The 15,367-nt window shown below is 41.1% G+C and overlaps 3 protein-coding genes across 4 annotated transcripts; 2 read left to right on the top strand and 1 right to left on the bottom strand.

The window, feature by feature from the left end:
• Nucleotides 1-1,049: 1,049 nt before the first annotated feature.
• On the top strand, nucleotides 1,050-2,791 carry LOC135497906 (uncharacterized). Its single transcript, XM_064787899.1, has 4 exons — nucleotides 1,050-1,252; nucleotides 1,525-1,650; nucleotides 1,884-2,130; nucleotides 2,576-2,791. The coding sequence occupies exons 1-4, from the start codon at nucleotides 1,088-1,090 to the stop codon at nucleotides 2,671-2,673; spliced, it is 636 nt and encodes a 211-aa protein (XP_064643969.1). The 5' UTR covers nucleotides 1,050-1,087; the 3' UTR covers nucleotides 2,674-2,791.
• Nucleotides 2,792-3,552: 761 nt separating this feature from the next.
• Nucleotides 3,553-11,570, top strand: LOC135497905 (uncharacterized). Its single transcript, XM_064787898.1, has 17 exons — nucleotides 3,553-3,633; nucleotides 3,817-3,856; nucleotides 4,260-4,280; nucleotides 4,537-4,694; nucleotides 5,038-5,151; nucleotides 5,451-5,550; nucleotides 5,892-6,022; nucleotides 6,379-6,459; nucleotides 6,765-6,949; nucleotides 7,348-7,382; nucleotides 7,930-8,041; nucleotides 8,885-9,013; nucleotides 9,361-9,425; nucleotides 9,818-9,937; nucleotides 10,231-10,356; nucleotides 10,794-11,003; nucleotides 11,212-11,570. Exons 1-17 carry the CDS (start codon nucleotides 3,559-3,561, stop codon nucleotides 11,529-11,531), a joined length of 2,022 nt encoding a protein of 673 aa, XP_064643968.1. The 5' UTR covers nucleotides 3,553-3,558; the 3' UTR covers nucleotides 11,532-11,570.
• On the bottom strand, nucleotides 11,571-14,768 carry LOC135497907 (uncharacterized). Of its 2 annotated transcripts, none has more exons than XM_064787900.1 (4): nucleotides 14,685-14,768; nucleotides 14,224-14,431; nucleotides 13,349-13,551; nucleotides 11,571-13,044 (listed from the first exon to the last, which is right to left on the bottom strand). In XM_064787900.1, exons 1-4 carry the CDS (start codon nucleotides 14,688-14,690, stop codon nucleotides 13,003-13,005), a joined length of 459 nt encoding a protein of 152 aa, XP_064643970.1. In that variant the 5' UTR covers nucleotides 14,691-14,768; the 3' UTR covers nucleotides 11,571-13,002. The 2 variants fall into 2 exon arrangements, with proteins under 2 accessions (XP_064643970.1, XP_064643971.1); XM_064787901.1 differs by having other exon boundaries at nucleotides 13,394-13,551.
• Between the last annotated feature and the right edge of the window lie 599 nt (nucleotides 14,769-15,367).

Here is a 15,367-nt window from a genome sequence, read left to right as displayed (position 1 = left end):
GGAAACGTTCGTGCATGTGCTGTCATCGCAATATCCTAGCAATCAAACAGAGATGCAGAGGCCTGTATGTTATATGCTATCAGTCAGCGTTAGCACTAACGTTGGCGTTAAACGCATTTACAATGAAACGTGAACTATAGAAGAACATGATACAGGTTAACGACCGTCCTCTGTTTACAAATATATACTTTTCACCTTCGAATGAAATTCTGCTTTTTAAAAGAGAGGTTTGATTCTTTACACGGTCGAGGCAAGCTGCACCAACTCCATTAAAAAAAATCGACGGGTATTCACTTTGATAACAAGGATACTTCAATAAATATTTTGAATCAGTCGTAATTAATTTATGATAATTCTCATGGAAATGGAAACGATTTTCGTCCACAGCTATACACACCATTTTACACAACTCTCCCATGCACGGAATGATCTAATGTGGTCCCAGTGTCTGAGATTTTTCTAACATGAAATTGTCAATAACGGAGAACCATTTGTAAGCACTTAGAAATGTCAAAGGATTATCATGGAATCATTTCATTGAATCATTGCTGGTCAATGATTTCTCTGATGGAATAATAAACCGATTATAGTTTTGTACAACAGCGTGGGTCTTGAAACACTACGTTCAATCGCCATCATGTTGATCGGTGCACTGTAGTTCACAGGCTCTAAGGTATCCACGACTACAAAACAGGGGCTCTGTCTGACGGATCTGGAACAAGAATCTTTTCGATCTGGGTTCCAATGATGTAAAACGCGTTTGGTCATTTGCTCGATTGATAAGCACACATTCCAATGTGCATGCAATTATGCATTAATCATTTGACATTTGACCCTCTCACGCCATTCGGCGCCTGCTGCACGAACTCCAAGCTTTTCCCGCATATATGCCAGAAAGATTTCTCAGTTCTATCTTGATAATTACCTCCGTTAATTGTGTTAAATGTGCAGTGGTTAGTATATTGTATGTGGTCGGAAACATCTGCCAAATCTCACGAACAAGGTTGATAAAAATTGTTCAAAAACATGACTGATCCCAAAAACCGACATTGCGCGTGAAGGGTCGGAGTCATTAACTCTAATAGCAATGGCTTCATTTTTTTCTCTTTGTGCGGTGTTGCTTTGCACCATTTCGATGGTAGCTGGTCACGGGCGACTGATAAAGCCCCCATCAAGGTCCAGCGCCTGGAGATACGGGTTTAGCACGCCCGCAAATTACAACGACCATGAGTTGTTTTGTGGCGGATTTGGGGTAAGTTGACTCGATCGCTGCTGTTCTGCCCTTTTCTGTTCCTTCAGGCGTTCTCACCGGCTGGTAAGTAGCAAGCAACACCCGTTCTCGGGAGCGACCTGGGAAAAAGAAGAACAGGGTTGCAAAATCGTATTTCGATTTGGCCAATCAGTGCTTGAGAGGGCCTTTTCAGTTTTCTCTATGCGGCCCATAACAGCCGAGGCATCCATCCTTTCACATGGTTTGGACTGGACGTTGAGGAAAATATAAAAGCACTAGTTGTTCTTTTTCAGGTTCAGTACGGCAAGAATGGCGGAAAGTGTGGAATTTGTGGTGACCCCTGGCAGGGCCAGAGAGCAAACGAGGCTGGGGGAATATACGCAACCGGTACAATTGTTGGAAAGTACCAACAAGGAGAAGTAAGAAACTACGTTATCAACATATCAAATTTCAATCAAGTACTTTTGGGCCGCTGTGCGAGCTACTGCGCGGGCCAATATCTTCAAGTTTTGTTTTCCTGAATCATCTTTTTACCTTTCTCTAACCATGTTTCCGAAATAACTTTTGCAAGTATGGCAACATCGCATAATCCAGACAAATTGAGTAGAATCATGAAATTGGGTTTGAATACTTTTTCTGTCTTCTGTTGCAGACAATCGACATTGAAGTTGAACTCACAGCCAATCATCTCGGTTGGTTTGAATTCAAAGTCTGCCCCAACAATGACTACACGAAAGCCGCCACGCAGGAGTGCCTGGACAAATACCCCATCTTTCTCCCCGAAGCAGGCTCGAACAGGATGAAGATCGGATCGAGGCGAGGAGTTTACAAAATCAAGGGAAAACTCCCAGAGGGATTGACTTGCACTCAATGCGTCTTTCAGTGGATTTACAACACTGGTAACTACGTCTGAGACATTGCCTGTCATTTATTAAACACAAAACACGTCAGATCACAGGATCGAACATCCAGATGTGATATTGATAAGATTCTTACTTAAAATCGTATTCCAGTTTCGTATACAAGTGTATGTACAATCCTTTAAGATTCATGTCATCTTTATTTCAAGATTCGAATTAACTAGAATCTTGTGCATGTTGTGACGAATGTACACCCACATGTACACGAAACATAATAAGACCGTAACCATGACTCTTATAATAAGAATCCTAGTGGGATTTTTGACACGGGCCATTTTTGTCAAATGCATTTAACGATTATATAATATATTCACTTTACTATACTGGTTCACCACGGGAGTGGGATACTTCAGTGAATTATTATTTTTTAATTTTCATGGATTTGTAGCACATTTGATACCATTGTTTTTCCTTTTCATTGTAGGAAACAGTTGGGGCACTGACCCACAGACAGGCCGGGGATGTCTCGGCTGTGGAAACCAGGAGCAGTTCCGTGGATGTGCAGATATCAGTATTTCCTGAACGTGAAATAAAAAGGGGTTCTGTCGTGACCGTCGATGTAGTTCCTAGTTTAAAATTAGTTATATTTAAGAATCAAATTTAAATACGGGTTCCTGAATAAATGGTAATTTGAGACGAAGCTTCTTTCTTGTTTCAATACTTCATTATAATTTATGCATATCGCTTATGCATGTACTGTGAACACGCGCATTGAAATAACCTTGATGAGGACACGAACGTTCCAGCCAATCAGATCTCTATGGTTTATTCTTGTCGGTGTTCAATCAGTTCCTGCATTGGAGGGTCAGACCAAGCTCACCAATGCAACATCTTCCGTTCAGCCTTGGGTGACGGGGAAATCAAAATGTAAAGCTGAAAAATACGAGGTATCCGCATATTACAAATTTTGACTCGGCTAGTGCGTGGTCAAAAGTCAAAGGTTTCTTAGGAGGTACTTGCAATACTCTTAGTACTGGGAATACATCAGGAAAGGCATTATGTTCTGTTTCCATATGTCTATACGATGGCGCAGGTGCGGCAAAGGTAAATGTGGACGAGATTGCATCACTAAAACAAACAAAAGTAAAATGATATCTGAAGTTATACTTACCAGTAAATGACATCACAAGAGTAATCACCAATCGTATATCGATTGTTGAATCTACAATTATTATTCAGATTCGCCCTGGTTCGCGTACAGTTCATAATCAGATAACGAAGTTACAGTCGGGACTGGGTATGGCAGATACGGCCAAAGGGCACGTTCGTGCTGTAACATCCTTTGATCGAGTTTATGACATCAAATAGATCTGATTCAATAAAGCTGTTCAATTCACAGAGAAACTAGGTAAGAAAATGATAGACAACATAAGCGATGGACCATATTAGCCGTTGCACTCTTCCAACATGGATGGGTCAAAGCTGTTGCTGGCGATTGGTTTGATTCTGGGGGTTTTCTTTGCGTTTGCAACCGGATTGCAGGTAAATACAGTCTATTCGTTAATATTTTCTCCGCAACGATTTGGGGCACAGGAGCGCGAACTAAAGGCTAAATCACAATGTACTTTCAAAATTGAGTTATCGTTAATTTTTAGCATTGGTGCAGAAATCGAAAAATATATTTCCTAAGCCGAGTGGTCATTTGATTGTACTGCAATATTTCAGCGATGGAGAGTAAAGTTTGCCGTTGCTCTTTTCCAAGATTGTAAGTAAAATATCAACAGAATAATTATCTACCCATGCGTTTTTCATCGATTAGTACACTTTTGTTGCTTAAGTATTTTTGCAATAATCGTTCAGAGCAGTGTGTCTAAACGCGACGAGGAAAATAGCTTAACACGTTGATTTACATAATCTGTGTCGATGTCATTAGCTGACAGGAGCAATACGACCGAATGTCCCATTGGAAGGTACACTTATTCAAAGTAATAGGCGTGCACGTTGGATTCAGATAGATCGCATTAGAATTCACGAAGTCGCAAACAGGCGTCCATGCTTTGTAACACTAACCACGCATGGACGAGGAATATCAAGGCGAATAAAGCAAAATGTAGCATCATTTCAAAACTAGAAGATAATATTTCTATTTCAATATGCATTCTCTTCAGGGGATTATCGCGTCAACAGAGGTTCGTATTTGATAAGATCACGTGTACTACCAATGAAACCATCATCGCCATCTTAGAACCAATCTTTGAACTGCTCCTAACATCTCACAAATTAAATGAACCATTGTGAACTAGTGCATATAATGGCAATTTAGTCTACAAGAAATACTTTGTTCAAATGTAGTAAACTCTTGTATTCAAATAAAAGACTTCAGCATGAAAGAATACATTTTGATGGAAAATGCATGCGTAATTTGATAAGCGTGTTGTCTTTTAGAACCGCCAACACAGCAGTTCACCGACATCTCCAAGGTGTATGCGGACAAGTCTCGCATGGATCTAAGCTTCGGTGCATTTGGAAAGAAGTGGATTTTGGAGCTCAAGCCAAACACTGCCCTGTTCGGGAATCAGTTTACATTTGACTTCATTCGAATGGCAAGTTATAAAACAAGAACAACTTTTAAGAAAAAATAATTCGGTTCTTTAACGTAATTGTTGGATTTTCGTACTTAGGCAATCAGATGGAGTCGTTCGGCCGATCGTTAACTTGTTTGTTGACAGCTTCGCGACAGCTATCGAATACGGGTCGGGAAGGCGCCGGAATGAACTGGGTAGTTGAGGAGAAAGACCCCATACACATATCACGAAGAACTATTTTTAATGGCAGTTCATACTGCACAATATACTGTTGAAACAACACAAAAAATGCAATTTCGGATTAAGAAACCCCACTTCGTTTGAAACAGGATAATGCAATTTTATCGTTTATTCTTTCTAGAACGGTCAGGTTACTAAGTTTCGATACCCACCACAAGAGTGTTTCTTTATCGGTACCGTGACAGCTGGACCAAATGAAGTTGGTTATGCCTCAATTACAACATGCCACAATAAGGTATGGCACTTACTTTTGAATGTCTACGGGAATTCTTTCTGCCGTAACGTGTGCTCGGTGTCTTCAGCATCCAAACACTGGAAGTACGCATGTAGGTGCAGCTGCGAAGTAGGCTGTACTTGGAAAAAATCCGCTCATGTATATGGCCACTCCGTAACACTTGTACACAACTTCAATTCACCCAAAGTCCGTATCTTAATTGCGACGTCCAGAGTCAAGTCATTCTCCTAACATATCTCAAAGGCAAATTTACAAACGGACTTTTGGGCTTAGATCAGACTTATTTTTCTCCTCCACAGATCCAAGGTTATATCATCACAAACATGAACGACTATGCCATCAACCCGTGGGTTCCAAAGACAAATCAAGGAAAAAAGAAACGGAGCGATGATAACGAAGGTACTAAAATTATTGATTTCTGTTGTTCTTCACATATATATTCGACGGAAGTAACAGTTTAACACATATAAATCTGTAATCCAGCGTGACAGTCATTTGAAGTACCGTATTGCTCGACGATGGATTAAGATCCGTGTCTATGCTTAGTATACTGTAGAAGCCAACCGATATATGATGGACATATAGTCCTTTGTTCTCTACACCATCTGGACAGTGGTCTAAGATCTTTGTCACCACACCAGGGATTTCGTATAATTTTCTCAACAGAAGTGGACAATCCCTCACATTTTCTTGAATTGGCGTTGCCAAATATTCTTACTCCCAAGTCCAACCATTTCCAGAACGAGCTAAGCGCTATCCAATTTACGATCCCAACATGCTAGACGGCAAATGGGTTGATGCCCACTTCGAGCCCCTCTTTATGCCGAAGGGGAGGAGGCTGAACATAGAACTTGGAATGTCAATAGAGACGGTAGGTTCAGACTGGCTGGTAGGCCCGAACTTTAATTGACCTAACCGTATGCGAACACGCCTACTTACAATTTCAGTCAAACTGCTCACTTTTTTTCCACCCACACAATTGAACACCAGCATGCTCATTCCACAGCTACATGTACATGTAAGTCTTTGCTTTAGGTCGAACATTCTACCTGAGGTGCTTTTCCGATTTAAAACCCGAGTATCCTTCAATTTCAAGATTTTTACATAAAGTCCCATGTTGACTTAGTGTGTAATTTGAGATGCTAGATAAACGGAAACCAAACTAACCCTACACTTTTAGGGAGCAAATGTTTTCCAATTCCTCCATTCTTTTGTTTTCATTTTCAGTCCTACAAGAAAGCATTCGAAACAGAGATATCAACCAATGAGGATGACCTGCTAATTCATCTCGCCCTCATCGCACAAAATGTATGTAGTTATTTGTACGTAGGTTCCGTTGTAATTGTCTAATTACCTTTTTTGTCAAGGGCAGCTCCAGTACATTTGGTGGGAAGAACTTGTAGGCCTACCAAAAGTACAGTTATGAAGATGAAGCATGCTTCGTTTTCATGTTGTGTATTACACTTGTAAGTCCATTAACATACCCAGTTGTACATCCACCCCTTCACTCGGCTGCTTCCAACAAGGAGATTGTCGATGACTTATTTTAAAACCAATAGCCTGAATCTAAAAAACCTTTTTTGCAGACCAGTTTAGTTTTGTTAAACTTTCAGGCCCAGTTGTGGTACATCCACCCTACCCTCGGCTATTTGTTCTGGATCACCCTGCGAAAGATTGTGATTGTCGAGGACCCATGGATAGCGAACGTCAACGGGCGGGCACTTTGGAGTGTGTGCAACTGGCACCGTCAAAATGTACCCGATTCCCGAAATTGGGATGGTGCCGTGTTCATGTCAGAGTAAGTCAGCGACATTGTCATCCTACAAACGGAATGATTGGAAACCAATGTTGTACTGAGTTTTGAGCTCGCCACCGTAGTTCATCTTGACCATCGGCACGTTTCGGATCCCCTCCCCGGTTGAGGTCTACTGACGGAGTAGACCTACCTCTGATGGTTCAGAATGCCGTGGTTTGGTGGTGTGATCTTGATATGGTGGGAGTTTGGAGGAAGATTCCAACTAGGCGATCGACGAGAAACCAATGAATCTTCAAATAATCTATGCACTTGCGACTTTCTCTTAGAGACTGAATTTACCCTTACACCAGCTCATGTTCAGAGCAACACAGACACGGTGTCATCTATCCTATCCGATTGCATTGATAATGCCCAAATCGCTTTTTCTCTCACTCTTCCAGTGATTTATCATACTGGAATGGTGGAGAAGGCCTAGGTAAGTGAAGAATTGTGCTGAAAGATTTCGTCATAAAATAAAAAGTTGTTGCTTTCTGGATGCCCGCCTCTTCCTCGTACTTAATACTGGATGATAACCAGACGGTTTCAGGAAGTCATTTGTCGATCGCAGCATATTCTTTGTGTTTGTTTTTCCCACTTCACACCGCTGTGGGTACCCTCCTCGGTCGAAAATCCCGATAAGATTATTATATAGGATTCTTAGTTCAGCTTGTATTCAGTTTCGTACGCTACAAGTACATGCACACCCTTATCAAAATTGATGTGAGATTCTTAGTCGATTATGGAAGTACAAATTCTTCAAGAATCTTGGATGAATTGTAGATTTATATATAAACAAGGAACTGAATCAAATAAGGACTTATTACTAACCGAAAGCCTACGAGAATCAAACGGATATTATCTAACTTCATTTGAAATGCAATTTTGTTGATTGGTGCGCATTTTAATCTAACTAATCATGGACACTTATGCCAATATTACATGTAGATGTTATCACTATTTGTCAGAGGGCTTTTTTCGCACAGGTCAAGTAGCCGGAATGTGCAACACTGGTCTCAACCATTGCATTGGAGTCGGAAAGAAGGGATTTCAAATGAGCACATTGACCAGGGTGGTCACTCATGAAATGGGACATCTGTAAGTTTTAAAAAATTTAAAAATTATAGTTTGGGTTTATAGTCTGATATCAAATATATAATAAAGGTTATCAACCGACTTTACACTTTAACCTCGGTCTGTCCTTTCAGTAGACATCATACGAGCTGCTCAACCAGCGATACAATCTGAGTATTTCTGACCGGTACCCATTCATACAGTACCTGTGTGCAGAGAGACAAGTAAGACAAAGAGACCTGCCTACAGTCTCACGCCGACACTGGGTATCAAACCAGGGTTCTCTTGACCGCTTTTCGAGAGTTCCAGCCACTGCACTACAGCGGCTTCATGTCTTCAAGGATATTGGAGACAGCCATATTAGTATTGTCACAAACTTGATGCTTGAGGCAGAATGTGCTTAACTATATGATCGGTGTTTTGTATGTTTCCCATATACTAGTGTTTCGATACAATCAGAGACAGCCAGAGAGGCCATGACTTTTCAATAGAGTAAACAGGAGAAACAAGTGTCAATCTATCTTTCAGTGTTCCTCAACAATAAGCGGAAACACTCACAAACGGAAAACCTCAAACACGTTACATCAGAATGCTTACTGAATGTGTACGCATCATGATCCAGGAAGCTCTACTTGTTCGATTTGACATTCAGTTGAAAGAAATTCCTTAAGACATGTGAGATGGCAATGATGTCGCCTAATGCCAAAACCAGTTAGAAGTCATGTCACTGGAATCTTGCAAACCGCTCGTGTGTTTTATTTGTGTATCCTATATGTTTTGCAGCTCAATAAGCTGCGATTCTGATTCTCCATTTTGTTCAGGGTGCTGAGGCAAACATGAATCATGGCACATTCCTCCTCTTCTTAGGTTAGGCATGGCTGATGCGTACTATCCACCCATTTCTAAACTGTGCTACACAGGTCTAATGAGGCAAGGCGTCTACGAGGACAACGACTGGGGAACGTGCGGGGTCCAGAGGATGGAAAACTTTATTCAGTAAGGCAAAGAATGACAAAGACTGATAAATGGCTCTAGGGTGGGGAAGGAGATGTTAAGGAGGGCGAACGACCGCCTTGGGGAAATATGCATTGGCATTGACCGAGAAAAGTCCTTGAGCTAATTATTCATATCTAATTGATCCGGATTCCTTGCAAATCTGGAAACTGAATGGCACCCCCATAAACGCAAATTGGAAGAGGCCAGTAAGAGAAGTTTGACCGTGTAACAAAATTACGAAATAATTCAATTTATCATTGAGGTCGTGTCGTGCAATTGAATTAGTGCGACGGATTTAGATTGTGGAAATTAACCTTGACATTTATGTTTTTCATCATTTATTTCAGTGTTAAAGGTAAACGGTGTGTTCAATATACTCCGAGTATGACAACATTGCATCCAAGACTACCATGTAAGTACATAATCCTTGATTAATGTTCACTTGTCATTTTCCACACATGATCCATTCTTGTTACTTAATCACGTCTAAAGTGAAGTCGGTATTTGGTACATTTAACACAGCTAGCGATATCAACAAATACGGGATGTCCTCGTATGTTACCAATACCTACACAAAAACTTGCCCTCAGTCACCTTATTCTCCAGCATGTGTCACTGATCTGTGATTGGTTAATCATGTGTATAGGCTTGCTGAGCAAGGTAGAAGTGTTACCTGTCGTCACCAAGCCGGGTTCACTGAATGGGAATGATTTTGAGTTCCGTGCAGCGATTGAGCGGCTGACCAAAGAGACGAACAACAACACTTGTTCAGCGACCTTTCATAATTTCATGTTTTCTTAACAGTCAACGTGGCCTGGAGGGCCAAAGCCTACCAGAGTAGCACCTACCTGAACGAGAAAATCTGGGGTGCGTGGAAGGCCACCGATGGTGCTCTGAATGGGGTGCCTTACCTTATGAAGAACGGTGAGTATGGTAACATGGCTAGCACTTTACTCTAAGAAAACTTACAATGCACGACTCCTGCATCTGGGAGAATTTTGATTGTATAATGCACATGTACTTGTACAGTTTTTCCTTAAAATGACCGTTGCAAAATGTCGAAAATATATGCTCAGGGAGACTTGCCTCACTCAGAGAACGACATTAGAAGTGCTATGTGGTTGTTGCCCCCGAGAATCGAAAACAAGGCTGGGCAAGAGTTGATCTTAGAAGCAGGCTGGGATCTTCCTTTTCTATTGTTATGCTTTTTCTTGCAGAAACTCTGGCCTCCTGCACCCAGACACTCCTTGAAGACAACCCATGGCTCATGATCGAGCTGCCCAGCGTATACTCCAAAACAATTATCACCAATATTCACATTTATAACAGAGAGGACTGTTGTGGTAAGTATACAAATGCGTGTTGTTTTTCATTTGCAACCTTAAAATTGTAGAAAAGTCATGCATAGTGCATGTAATTCTTGTTATTAAAGCGGTTCTCTTTTGAATGGGGTGAAAGGTGTATCCGCAACGGCAAATCCCCGAATTCTAATTCTAAATTATCCCCTCGCATCATATAAGGCAAACTGCTTACCTGTTCATTGCCGGATTTGAACGCCAGCGGAAGGCCTCTGAATACATAATTTCAGTCCTGAGACGATAAAATACGCGACATCTCTACACTCCAAATGGCCGTAATCATTAAGGTGATCTTTCTCAATCTTATAGTCTTATAGGTCCATGCACATCCAAGATAAACACAATTTAGCCAGAATAACAAAATATACAGAGCAACGTACACCATTCATAGAGTTCTCCTTTTACTGCAACATTTTTTCCAGGGGACAGACTAAGTAACTTCGAGGTCCGCATTGGAAATTCTCCAAACCTCAACTGGAACCCCGTATGCAAGTACCACGCCAGTTCAGTCCCTGGCGGCAAATACGGCATGATCAACATCAAGTGCGACAGCCCGCTGTCCGGGCAGTACATAAGCATCCAGAGGAGGCAGAGGGGTATACTCACTGTGTGTGAAGTGAACGTCTTCCAAGGTAAGATGATGAACACCAACCATGCATAAACTATCAACGCTGACGCACAGTCAGTGATGCCACTATCATTGCTCCCACTTGTGGTAAGGGACATTTATGATAGGTCTTTGGCAAGTTTTTTTTATTGTGCACAGACAAGTATGTCACTGATTTGGTTTCACGATTTGTCATTCTTCATGTACATGTACTAATTCACGTTCGCATTTAGATATCGTAGTACCACAATTCTCACACGCTGATGAGCCCTGCTTGGACGAGGTCACCTCCTGTCACAAGAGTTCGAGGGACTCAACTGGAACTTGCCCCAGACACAAATTCAATTCATGTCCTTTCACATGCGGGCAATGTGACCGATATGGCCTCTACAAACCTCAGCGTCTCCAAACCCAGGACATCACCCAGCCCACATCCGAGCCAAAGCCGTATTGCAAGGACACCAATGCCTACTGCTATCACTGGAAAGCTATGGGTTGGTGCAACAAGTGGAATTCGAAGAATCAATGCAAGAAGGCGTGTGGTCTATGCTGATCGTTACTTGATAAAAGAATATACATGTAAGTCTCGTAGTATTTGGGTTATTTTCCTTTATTCTTCAATTCTGAAGTCGATCATGGAAATGAGTATTGTAAACAAAACACTTTAAACTCAGTTTTACATTAGCCGTTCATAATTCCAGTACCCTTGAGACTAGGAGAATACCGAGTGTGGCATGAGGCGTTTTTGTAACTATTCTAAAACAACTGGGTTTAGAATGAACCGCACATTACAGTGTAAAGGCACTCTGCGCCAATGAGGCCTCGTTTTGAATTCAGCGGTTATGGTTAGGCAACCATAACCGCTTGGGTTGGTACGAAATGTGGAAGCATTTCAAAAGCATTTAAAACCACATTATTCATTATTTAATTTGAGATGTTTTAGAATCGAAATTGATACCTCATGACTGTCGGTATTGATTGTGAGACAACCAAAACCTCCAGTTCGGTATCAATTCCTAATAAACACAGTTTCAAACGTAACCTATATTCACCGCGTGTGATACAGTAATTTAACCAGCTAGTTCAACGGAAAAGGACCCCATGCCGAAAAAATATCCCTAGCCCTACACGAGGTGGTTTTTCACTTTGGGGCTAGCTTGACGCTGGGAGAATATGACTTCGGTAACGTGTTCAATACATCGGAATTCAAACCGTAGAAGACTTCTGTGACGATATAACTAATATCTGAGCAAATCAACCAGTCTCTGGCTGAGAGTTTTTCAAATGCAGTAAACCGTCCCCTTTTATCACCAAAAAAGTTCTTGCTATCACTCCGTACAATATTGAAGTTGTTGTTGTGGCAACGGACACTAAAAGGTCGACGTTAGTCCTTTTCATCAGCCAATCAGAGGCTGCGGCTCAAAGAATTGGGTCAAGACACACATACAATGGGACGCGATAGAGGAAGTTTTCGATTTTCTGACTTCTTGCAAATCTCTCAATAGTTCACTGACAAATCTATCATCGGACGCTGGAATTCGAAGTAGGATTTTATGAGGATACGGACTTCACTCGGAGATGATCATTTCGTGGTGTCGTATGTGTTTGATGGTGTTCGTTCCCCTTGATTTAGGTCTCCTGGCCCCGGGGCATCGCGTGAGTATACATTATACATAGTATTTCGCTGTTCATGAATGTCTTTATCAATTTGGATCGCATGAAAATTAGTTCTGCGTGAGTTCAATATCGTATATATCGCGTATCAAATGTCAATTTCGCCGTGTGTTGATTCTGTGACTGTTGGAGTTGGAAACTTGGCAGTCACGATCGGATCGTTAGTATTGGTAGCATCTGCAGCACACTGTAATCGCACGTTAGTGGAGCCAAGGACAGGTGGCAGCACGGGAGAGATTGATCATTCCGAAAGAATAACGTAAGTAAATTACTGTCATTATATTTTATTGTCTCTTATGTTTGGTTGTATCGAACGCCAACCTGTGTTTTTCGAGGGCGCCTTGGTGACGTCAATGATTACATTTACATTTAGTGATGGCCAAGTATGCAAACTGAAAAAAAAGAAGTACTAACAAGGTGTAGATATAAAGGATTCGGATGCATATGATTTAAAGCACCTTTGAAGGAAAGTGGTGGCTAAGCTTATGTCTCTTGCAGTACAAACTGTAGATAATTTATTACAAGAAGTGTTTTTAGCTCGGCTGACAAACTCGGCAGAGCTGGTCAAATAGCTATTCGTGTGGTGTCCGTCCTTCCATCCATCCATCTATCCATCTTTAGAGAAAATTGGGCATTTTGTAAACGTAAGACCTAGGCACTTCAAATCTGGCCGACAGTTAATAGTATTTTGCTTACCTCGACGCTCTTAGTGCTACCGTAAAGATCTTGAAAATTACTGACCCTTCTATGCAAGGTTGGTTGGAATGGCTCGCAGCAAGATGCTCCGCGGCCGCACACGCCAAAACAATAGCCGTCAATGAATTCCAATTCGGAAAGGTACTTCGTGCCATTGATGATCAGCCTGTACCTGTAAGGGGAGGACACCGACTGGCAGTGACCTGTAAAGACCAGATGATATAAAAATATAATTAAAATCAGATAGAACGTAACTGGTCGCTCTCGAGCAAATTCTGAGCATTCGTGTATTTCTCATAAATCATGAACGAGCCAGAAGTTTCGATTTTGCTATGGGCACCTGGCGTGGATCCAGACCATTACAGTGTGGCTAGTTTTTCTCGTGGCCAAATCCATTGATTGATTTATTTATTTATCTCTGCCCTGTACCATCGCTGTGCAAGCACATGTTAGCATTTTGGTGGAGTGTTTTTTTTGCATTCATTAAATGCTAATTATTATTAATGAAGCGTGCAGTTATAAAGAGAATCCGTTCAAAATATGCATATGGTCAATACTTTCGAATGTGCCAAAATCAACTCAATACTAAGTATGACATACTACATACTCGCTAATACACATGGTGGGCACTGAACAATTTTCAGCAACACTGTTTACACAAGACTGATATATACCTGCCAAAGCCTTTCCAAAACTAAAAAAAAGGAAATCAAAAACAAAATCATTCTCTTGATGATACACTGGCAAACCTCTGATTCAAAGTGAGTAGTTCCAGGTCCCTTAGGAAAGATGCCATGGACTAACCCGTTGTTAAACCCACTTTCCAAAGTGATAGTGGCAAAATAACAATTCAATGAGCGGGCGTGCTTACCTACCTTTATCATGTCTCTCGTCGCACATAAGTGAAATAGTCTTTTGAAACGCCGGTTGCTCACACTCAAGGTGATGATCATCCATTGCCCAGCATCCGTTCGGCAAGGGAACTTCGGCAGGGACTTCCGCACCTGTATCGTGGACCGATATCTTAAGAAACACGAGCAGCCCAATGAAGACACGCGTTGATCCAGTGTTTAACATGTTCAACTGGAAATAGCATTAGTAATCCAATCACTATGTTTATATTAATCAACTAAGCCAGAGTGTTTCAATATTGAAAGACTCTGTAAAAACTTGGTGACCACTCACAGACTAGTAACTATACAAGCCTCAAATATCCAACAAATGCCTCCATTTTGAAAAATTATGCGGTGAATGACAAAGTTGAAGACTATTTTGCAAGATAATGAAATGTTAAAAGCGAACAATGCGCTCAAAAAGACAGTTCGTTGTTACTTACGCTCATCAATGCGCAGTGTTACACAATGTTACGAAGGTTTAATTGTATGTGAGAATATCGACACAGTCAGCTGGTTGAACAAACACCCAACCTCATTGTTTTGGAATAAATTTAAATGTCAATCACTGATTATCTCTTGCGTATATACCGTCAGGTTGAATAAATTCCCATTCGCATGTCCTTATTTGCCTACGAATGCACTGTATTTCACCAAATATCTATAAAGACGATATATATACATGCACATGATTGATTTCACCCAATCCTGATATTAGCTCCAATTCAGATGGAAACTTATCAGCATTGTGTATATATTAGGGGGATTTAAAAAGAGGATGCGATGTGAAACATATCAGTTACACTAACATTATTTGTGATGATGTGTTATATCATAATATGATATTGGTTCCCATTTTGTCCATCAGATGGAGTCCTCGCAGTCCTCGTTGGATGCTGACGAATTCATTGTGATCGGCAGTGTCGCTCTGACATGTCTGACCATTCGTGGGCATTTGTAATGTCATCAATCACTTCGAGATTAATTATGATGATAAGCCGTGATTGTTGTCATTTCTAAAGCTGCGAACTTGCTTTTTTTTAAAACATATTTTCCTAACATTTTCATAACAAAAGAGACGAGAGAGGGAATTTTAGAAGAATGGGAAGTCGGCGCATGTTTCATG

Source organism: Lineus longissimus, chromosome 13, assembly GCF_910592395.1.
Source record: "Lineus longissimus chromosome 13, tnLinLong1.2, whole genome shotgun sequence".
Classification (NCBI taxonomy): domain Eukaryota; kingdom Metazoa; phylum Nemertea; class Pilidiophora; order Heteronemertea; family Lineidae; genus Lineus; species Lineus longissimus.
Note: the sequence above shows the minus strand (reverse complement) of the source record. Positions and strands in the feature narration are given on the sequence as shown.

Bases quoted from the DNA above. Each gene is read 5' to 3' on its own strand.
- LOC135497905 (XM_064787898.1), top strand. From the start codon at position 3,559: ATGGATGGGTCAAAGCTGTTGCTGGCGATTGGTTTGATTCTGGGGGTT. The intron at 9,938-10,230 runs GTGAGTATGGTA...TTTTTCTTGCAG, and splicing joins GCCTTACCTTATGAAGAACG to AAACTCTGGCCTCCTGCACC. The intron at 11,004-11,211 runs GTAAGATGATGA...GTTCGCATTTAG, and splicing joins TGAAGTGAACGTCTTCCAAG to ATATCGTAGTACCACAATTC.
- LOC135497906 (XM_064787899.1), top strand. From the start codon at position 1,088: ATGGCTTCATTTTTTTCTCTTTGTGCGGTGTTGCTTTGCACCATTTCG. The intron at 1,253-1,524 runs GTAAGTTGACTC...GTTCTTTTTCAG, and splicing joins TGTTTTGTGGCGGATTTGGG to GTTCAGTACGGCAAGAATGG. The intron at 1,651-1,883 runs GTAAGAAACTAC...CTTCTGTTGCAG, and splicing joins GAAAGTACCAACAAGGAGAA to ACAATCGACATTGAAGTTGA.
- LOC135497907 (XM_064787900.1), bottom strand. The intron at 13,552-14,223 runs GTAGGTAAGCAC...TGGTCTTTACAG, and splicing joins CGACGAGAGACATGATAAAG to GTCACTGCCAGTCGGTGTCC. The intron at 13,045-13,348 runs GTAAGCAAAATA...CTTTTTTTTCAG, and splicing joins GTAGCACTAAGAGCGTCGAG to TTTGCATACTTGGCCATCAC.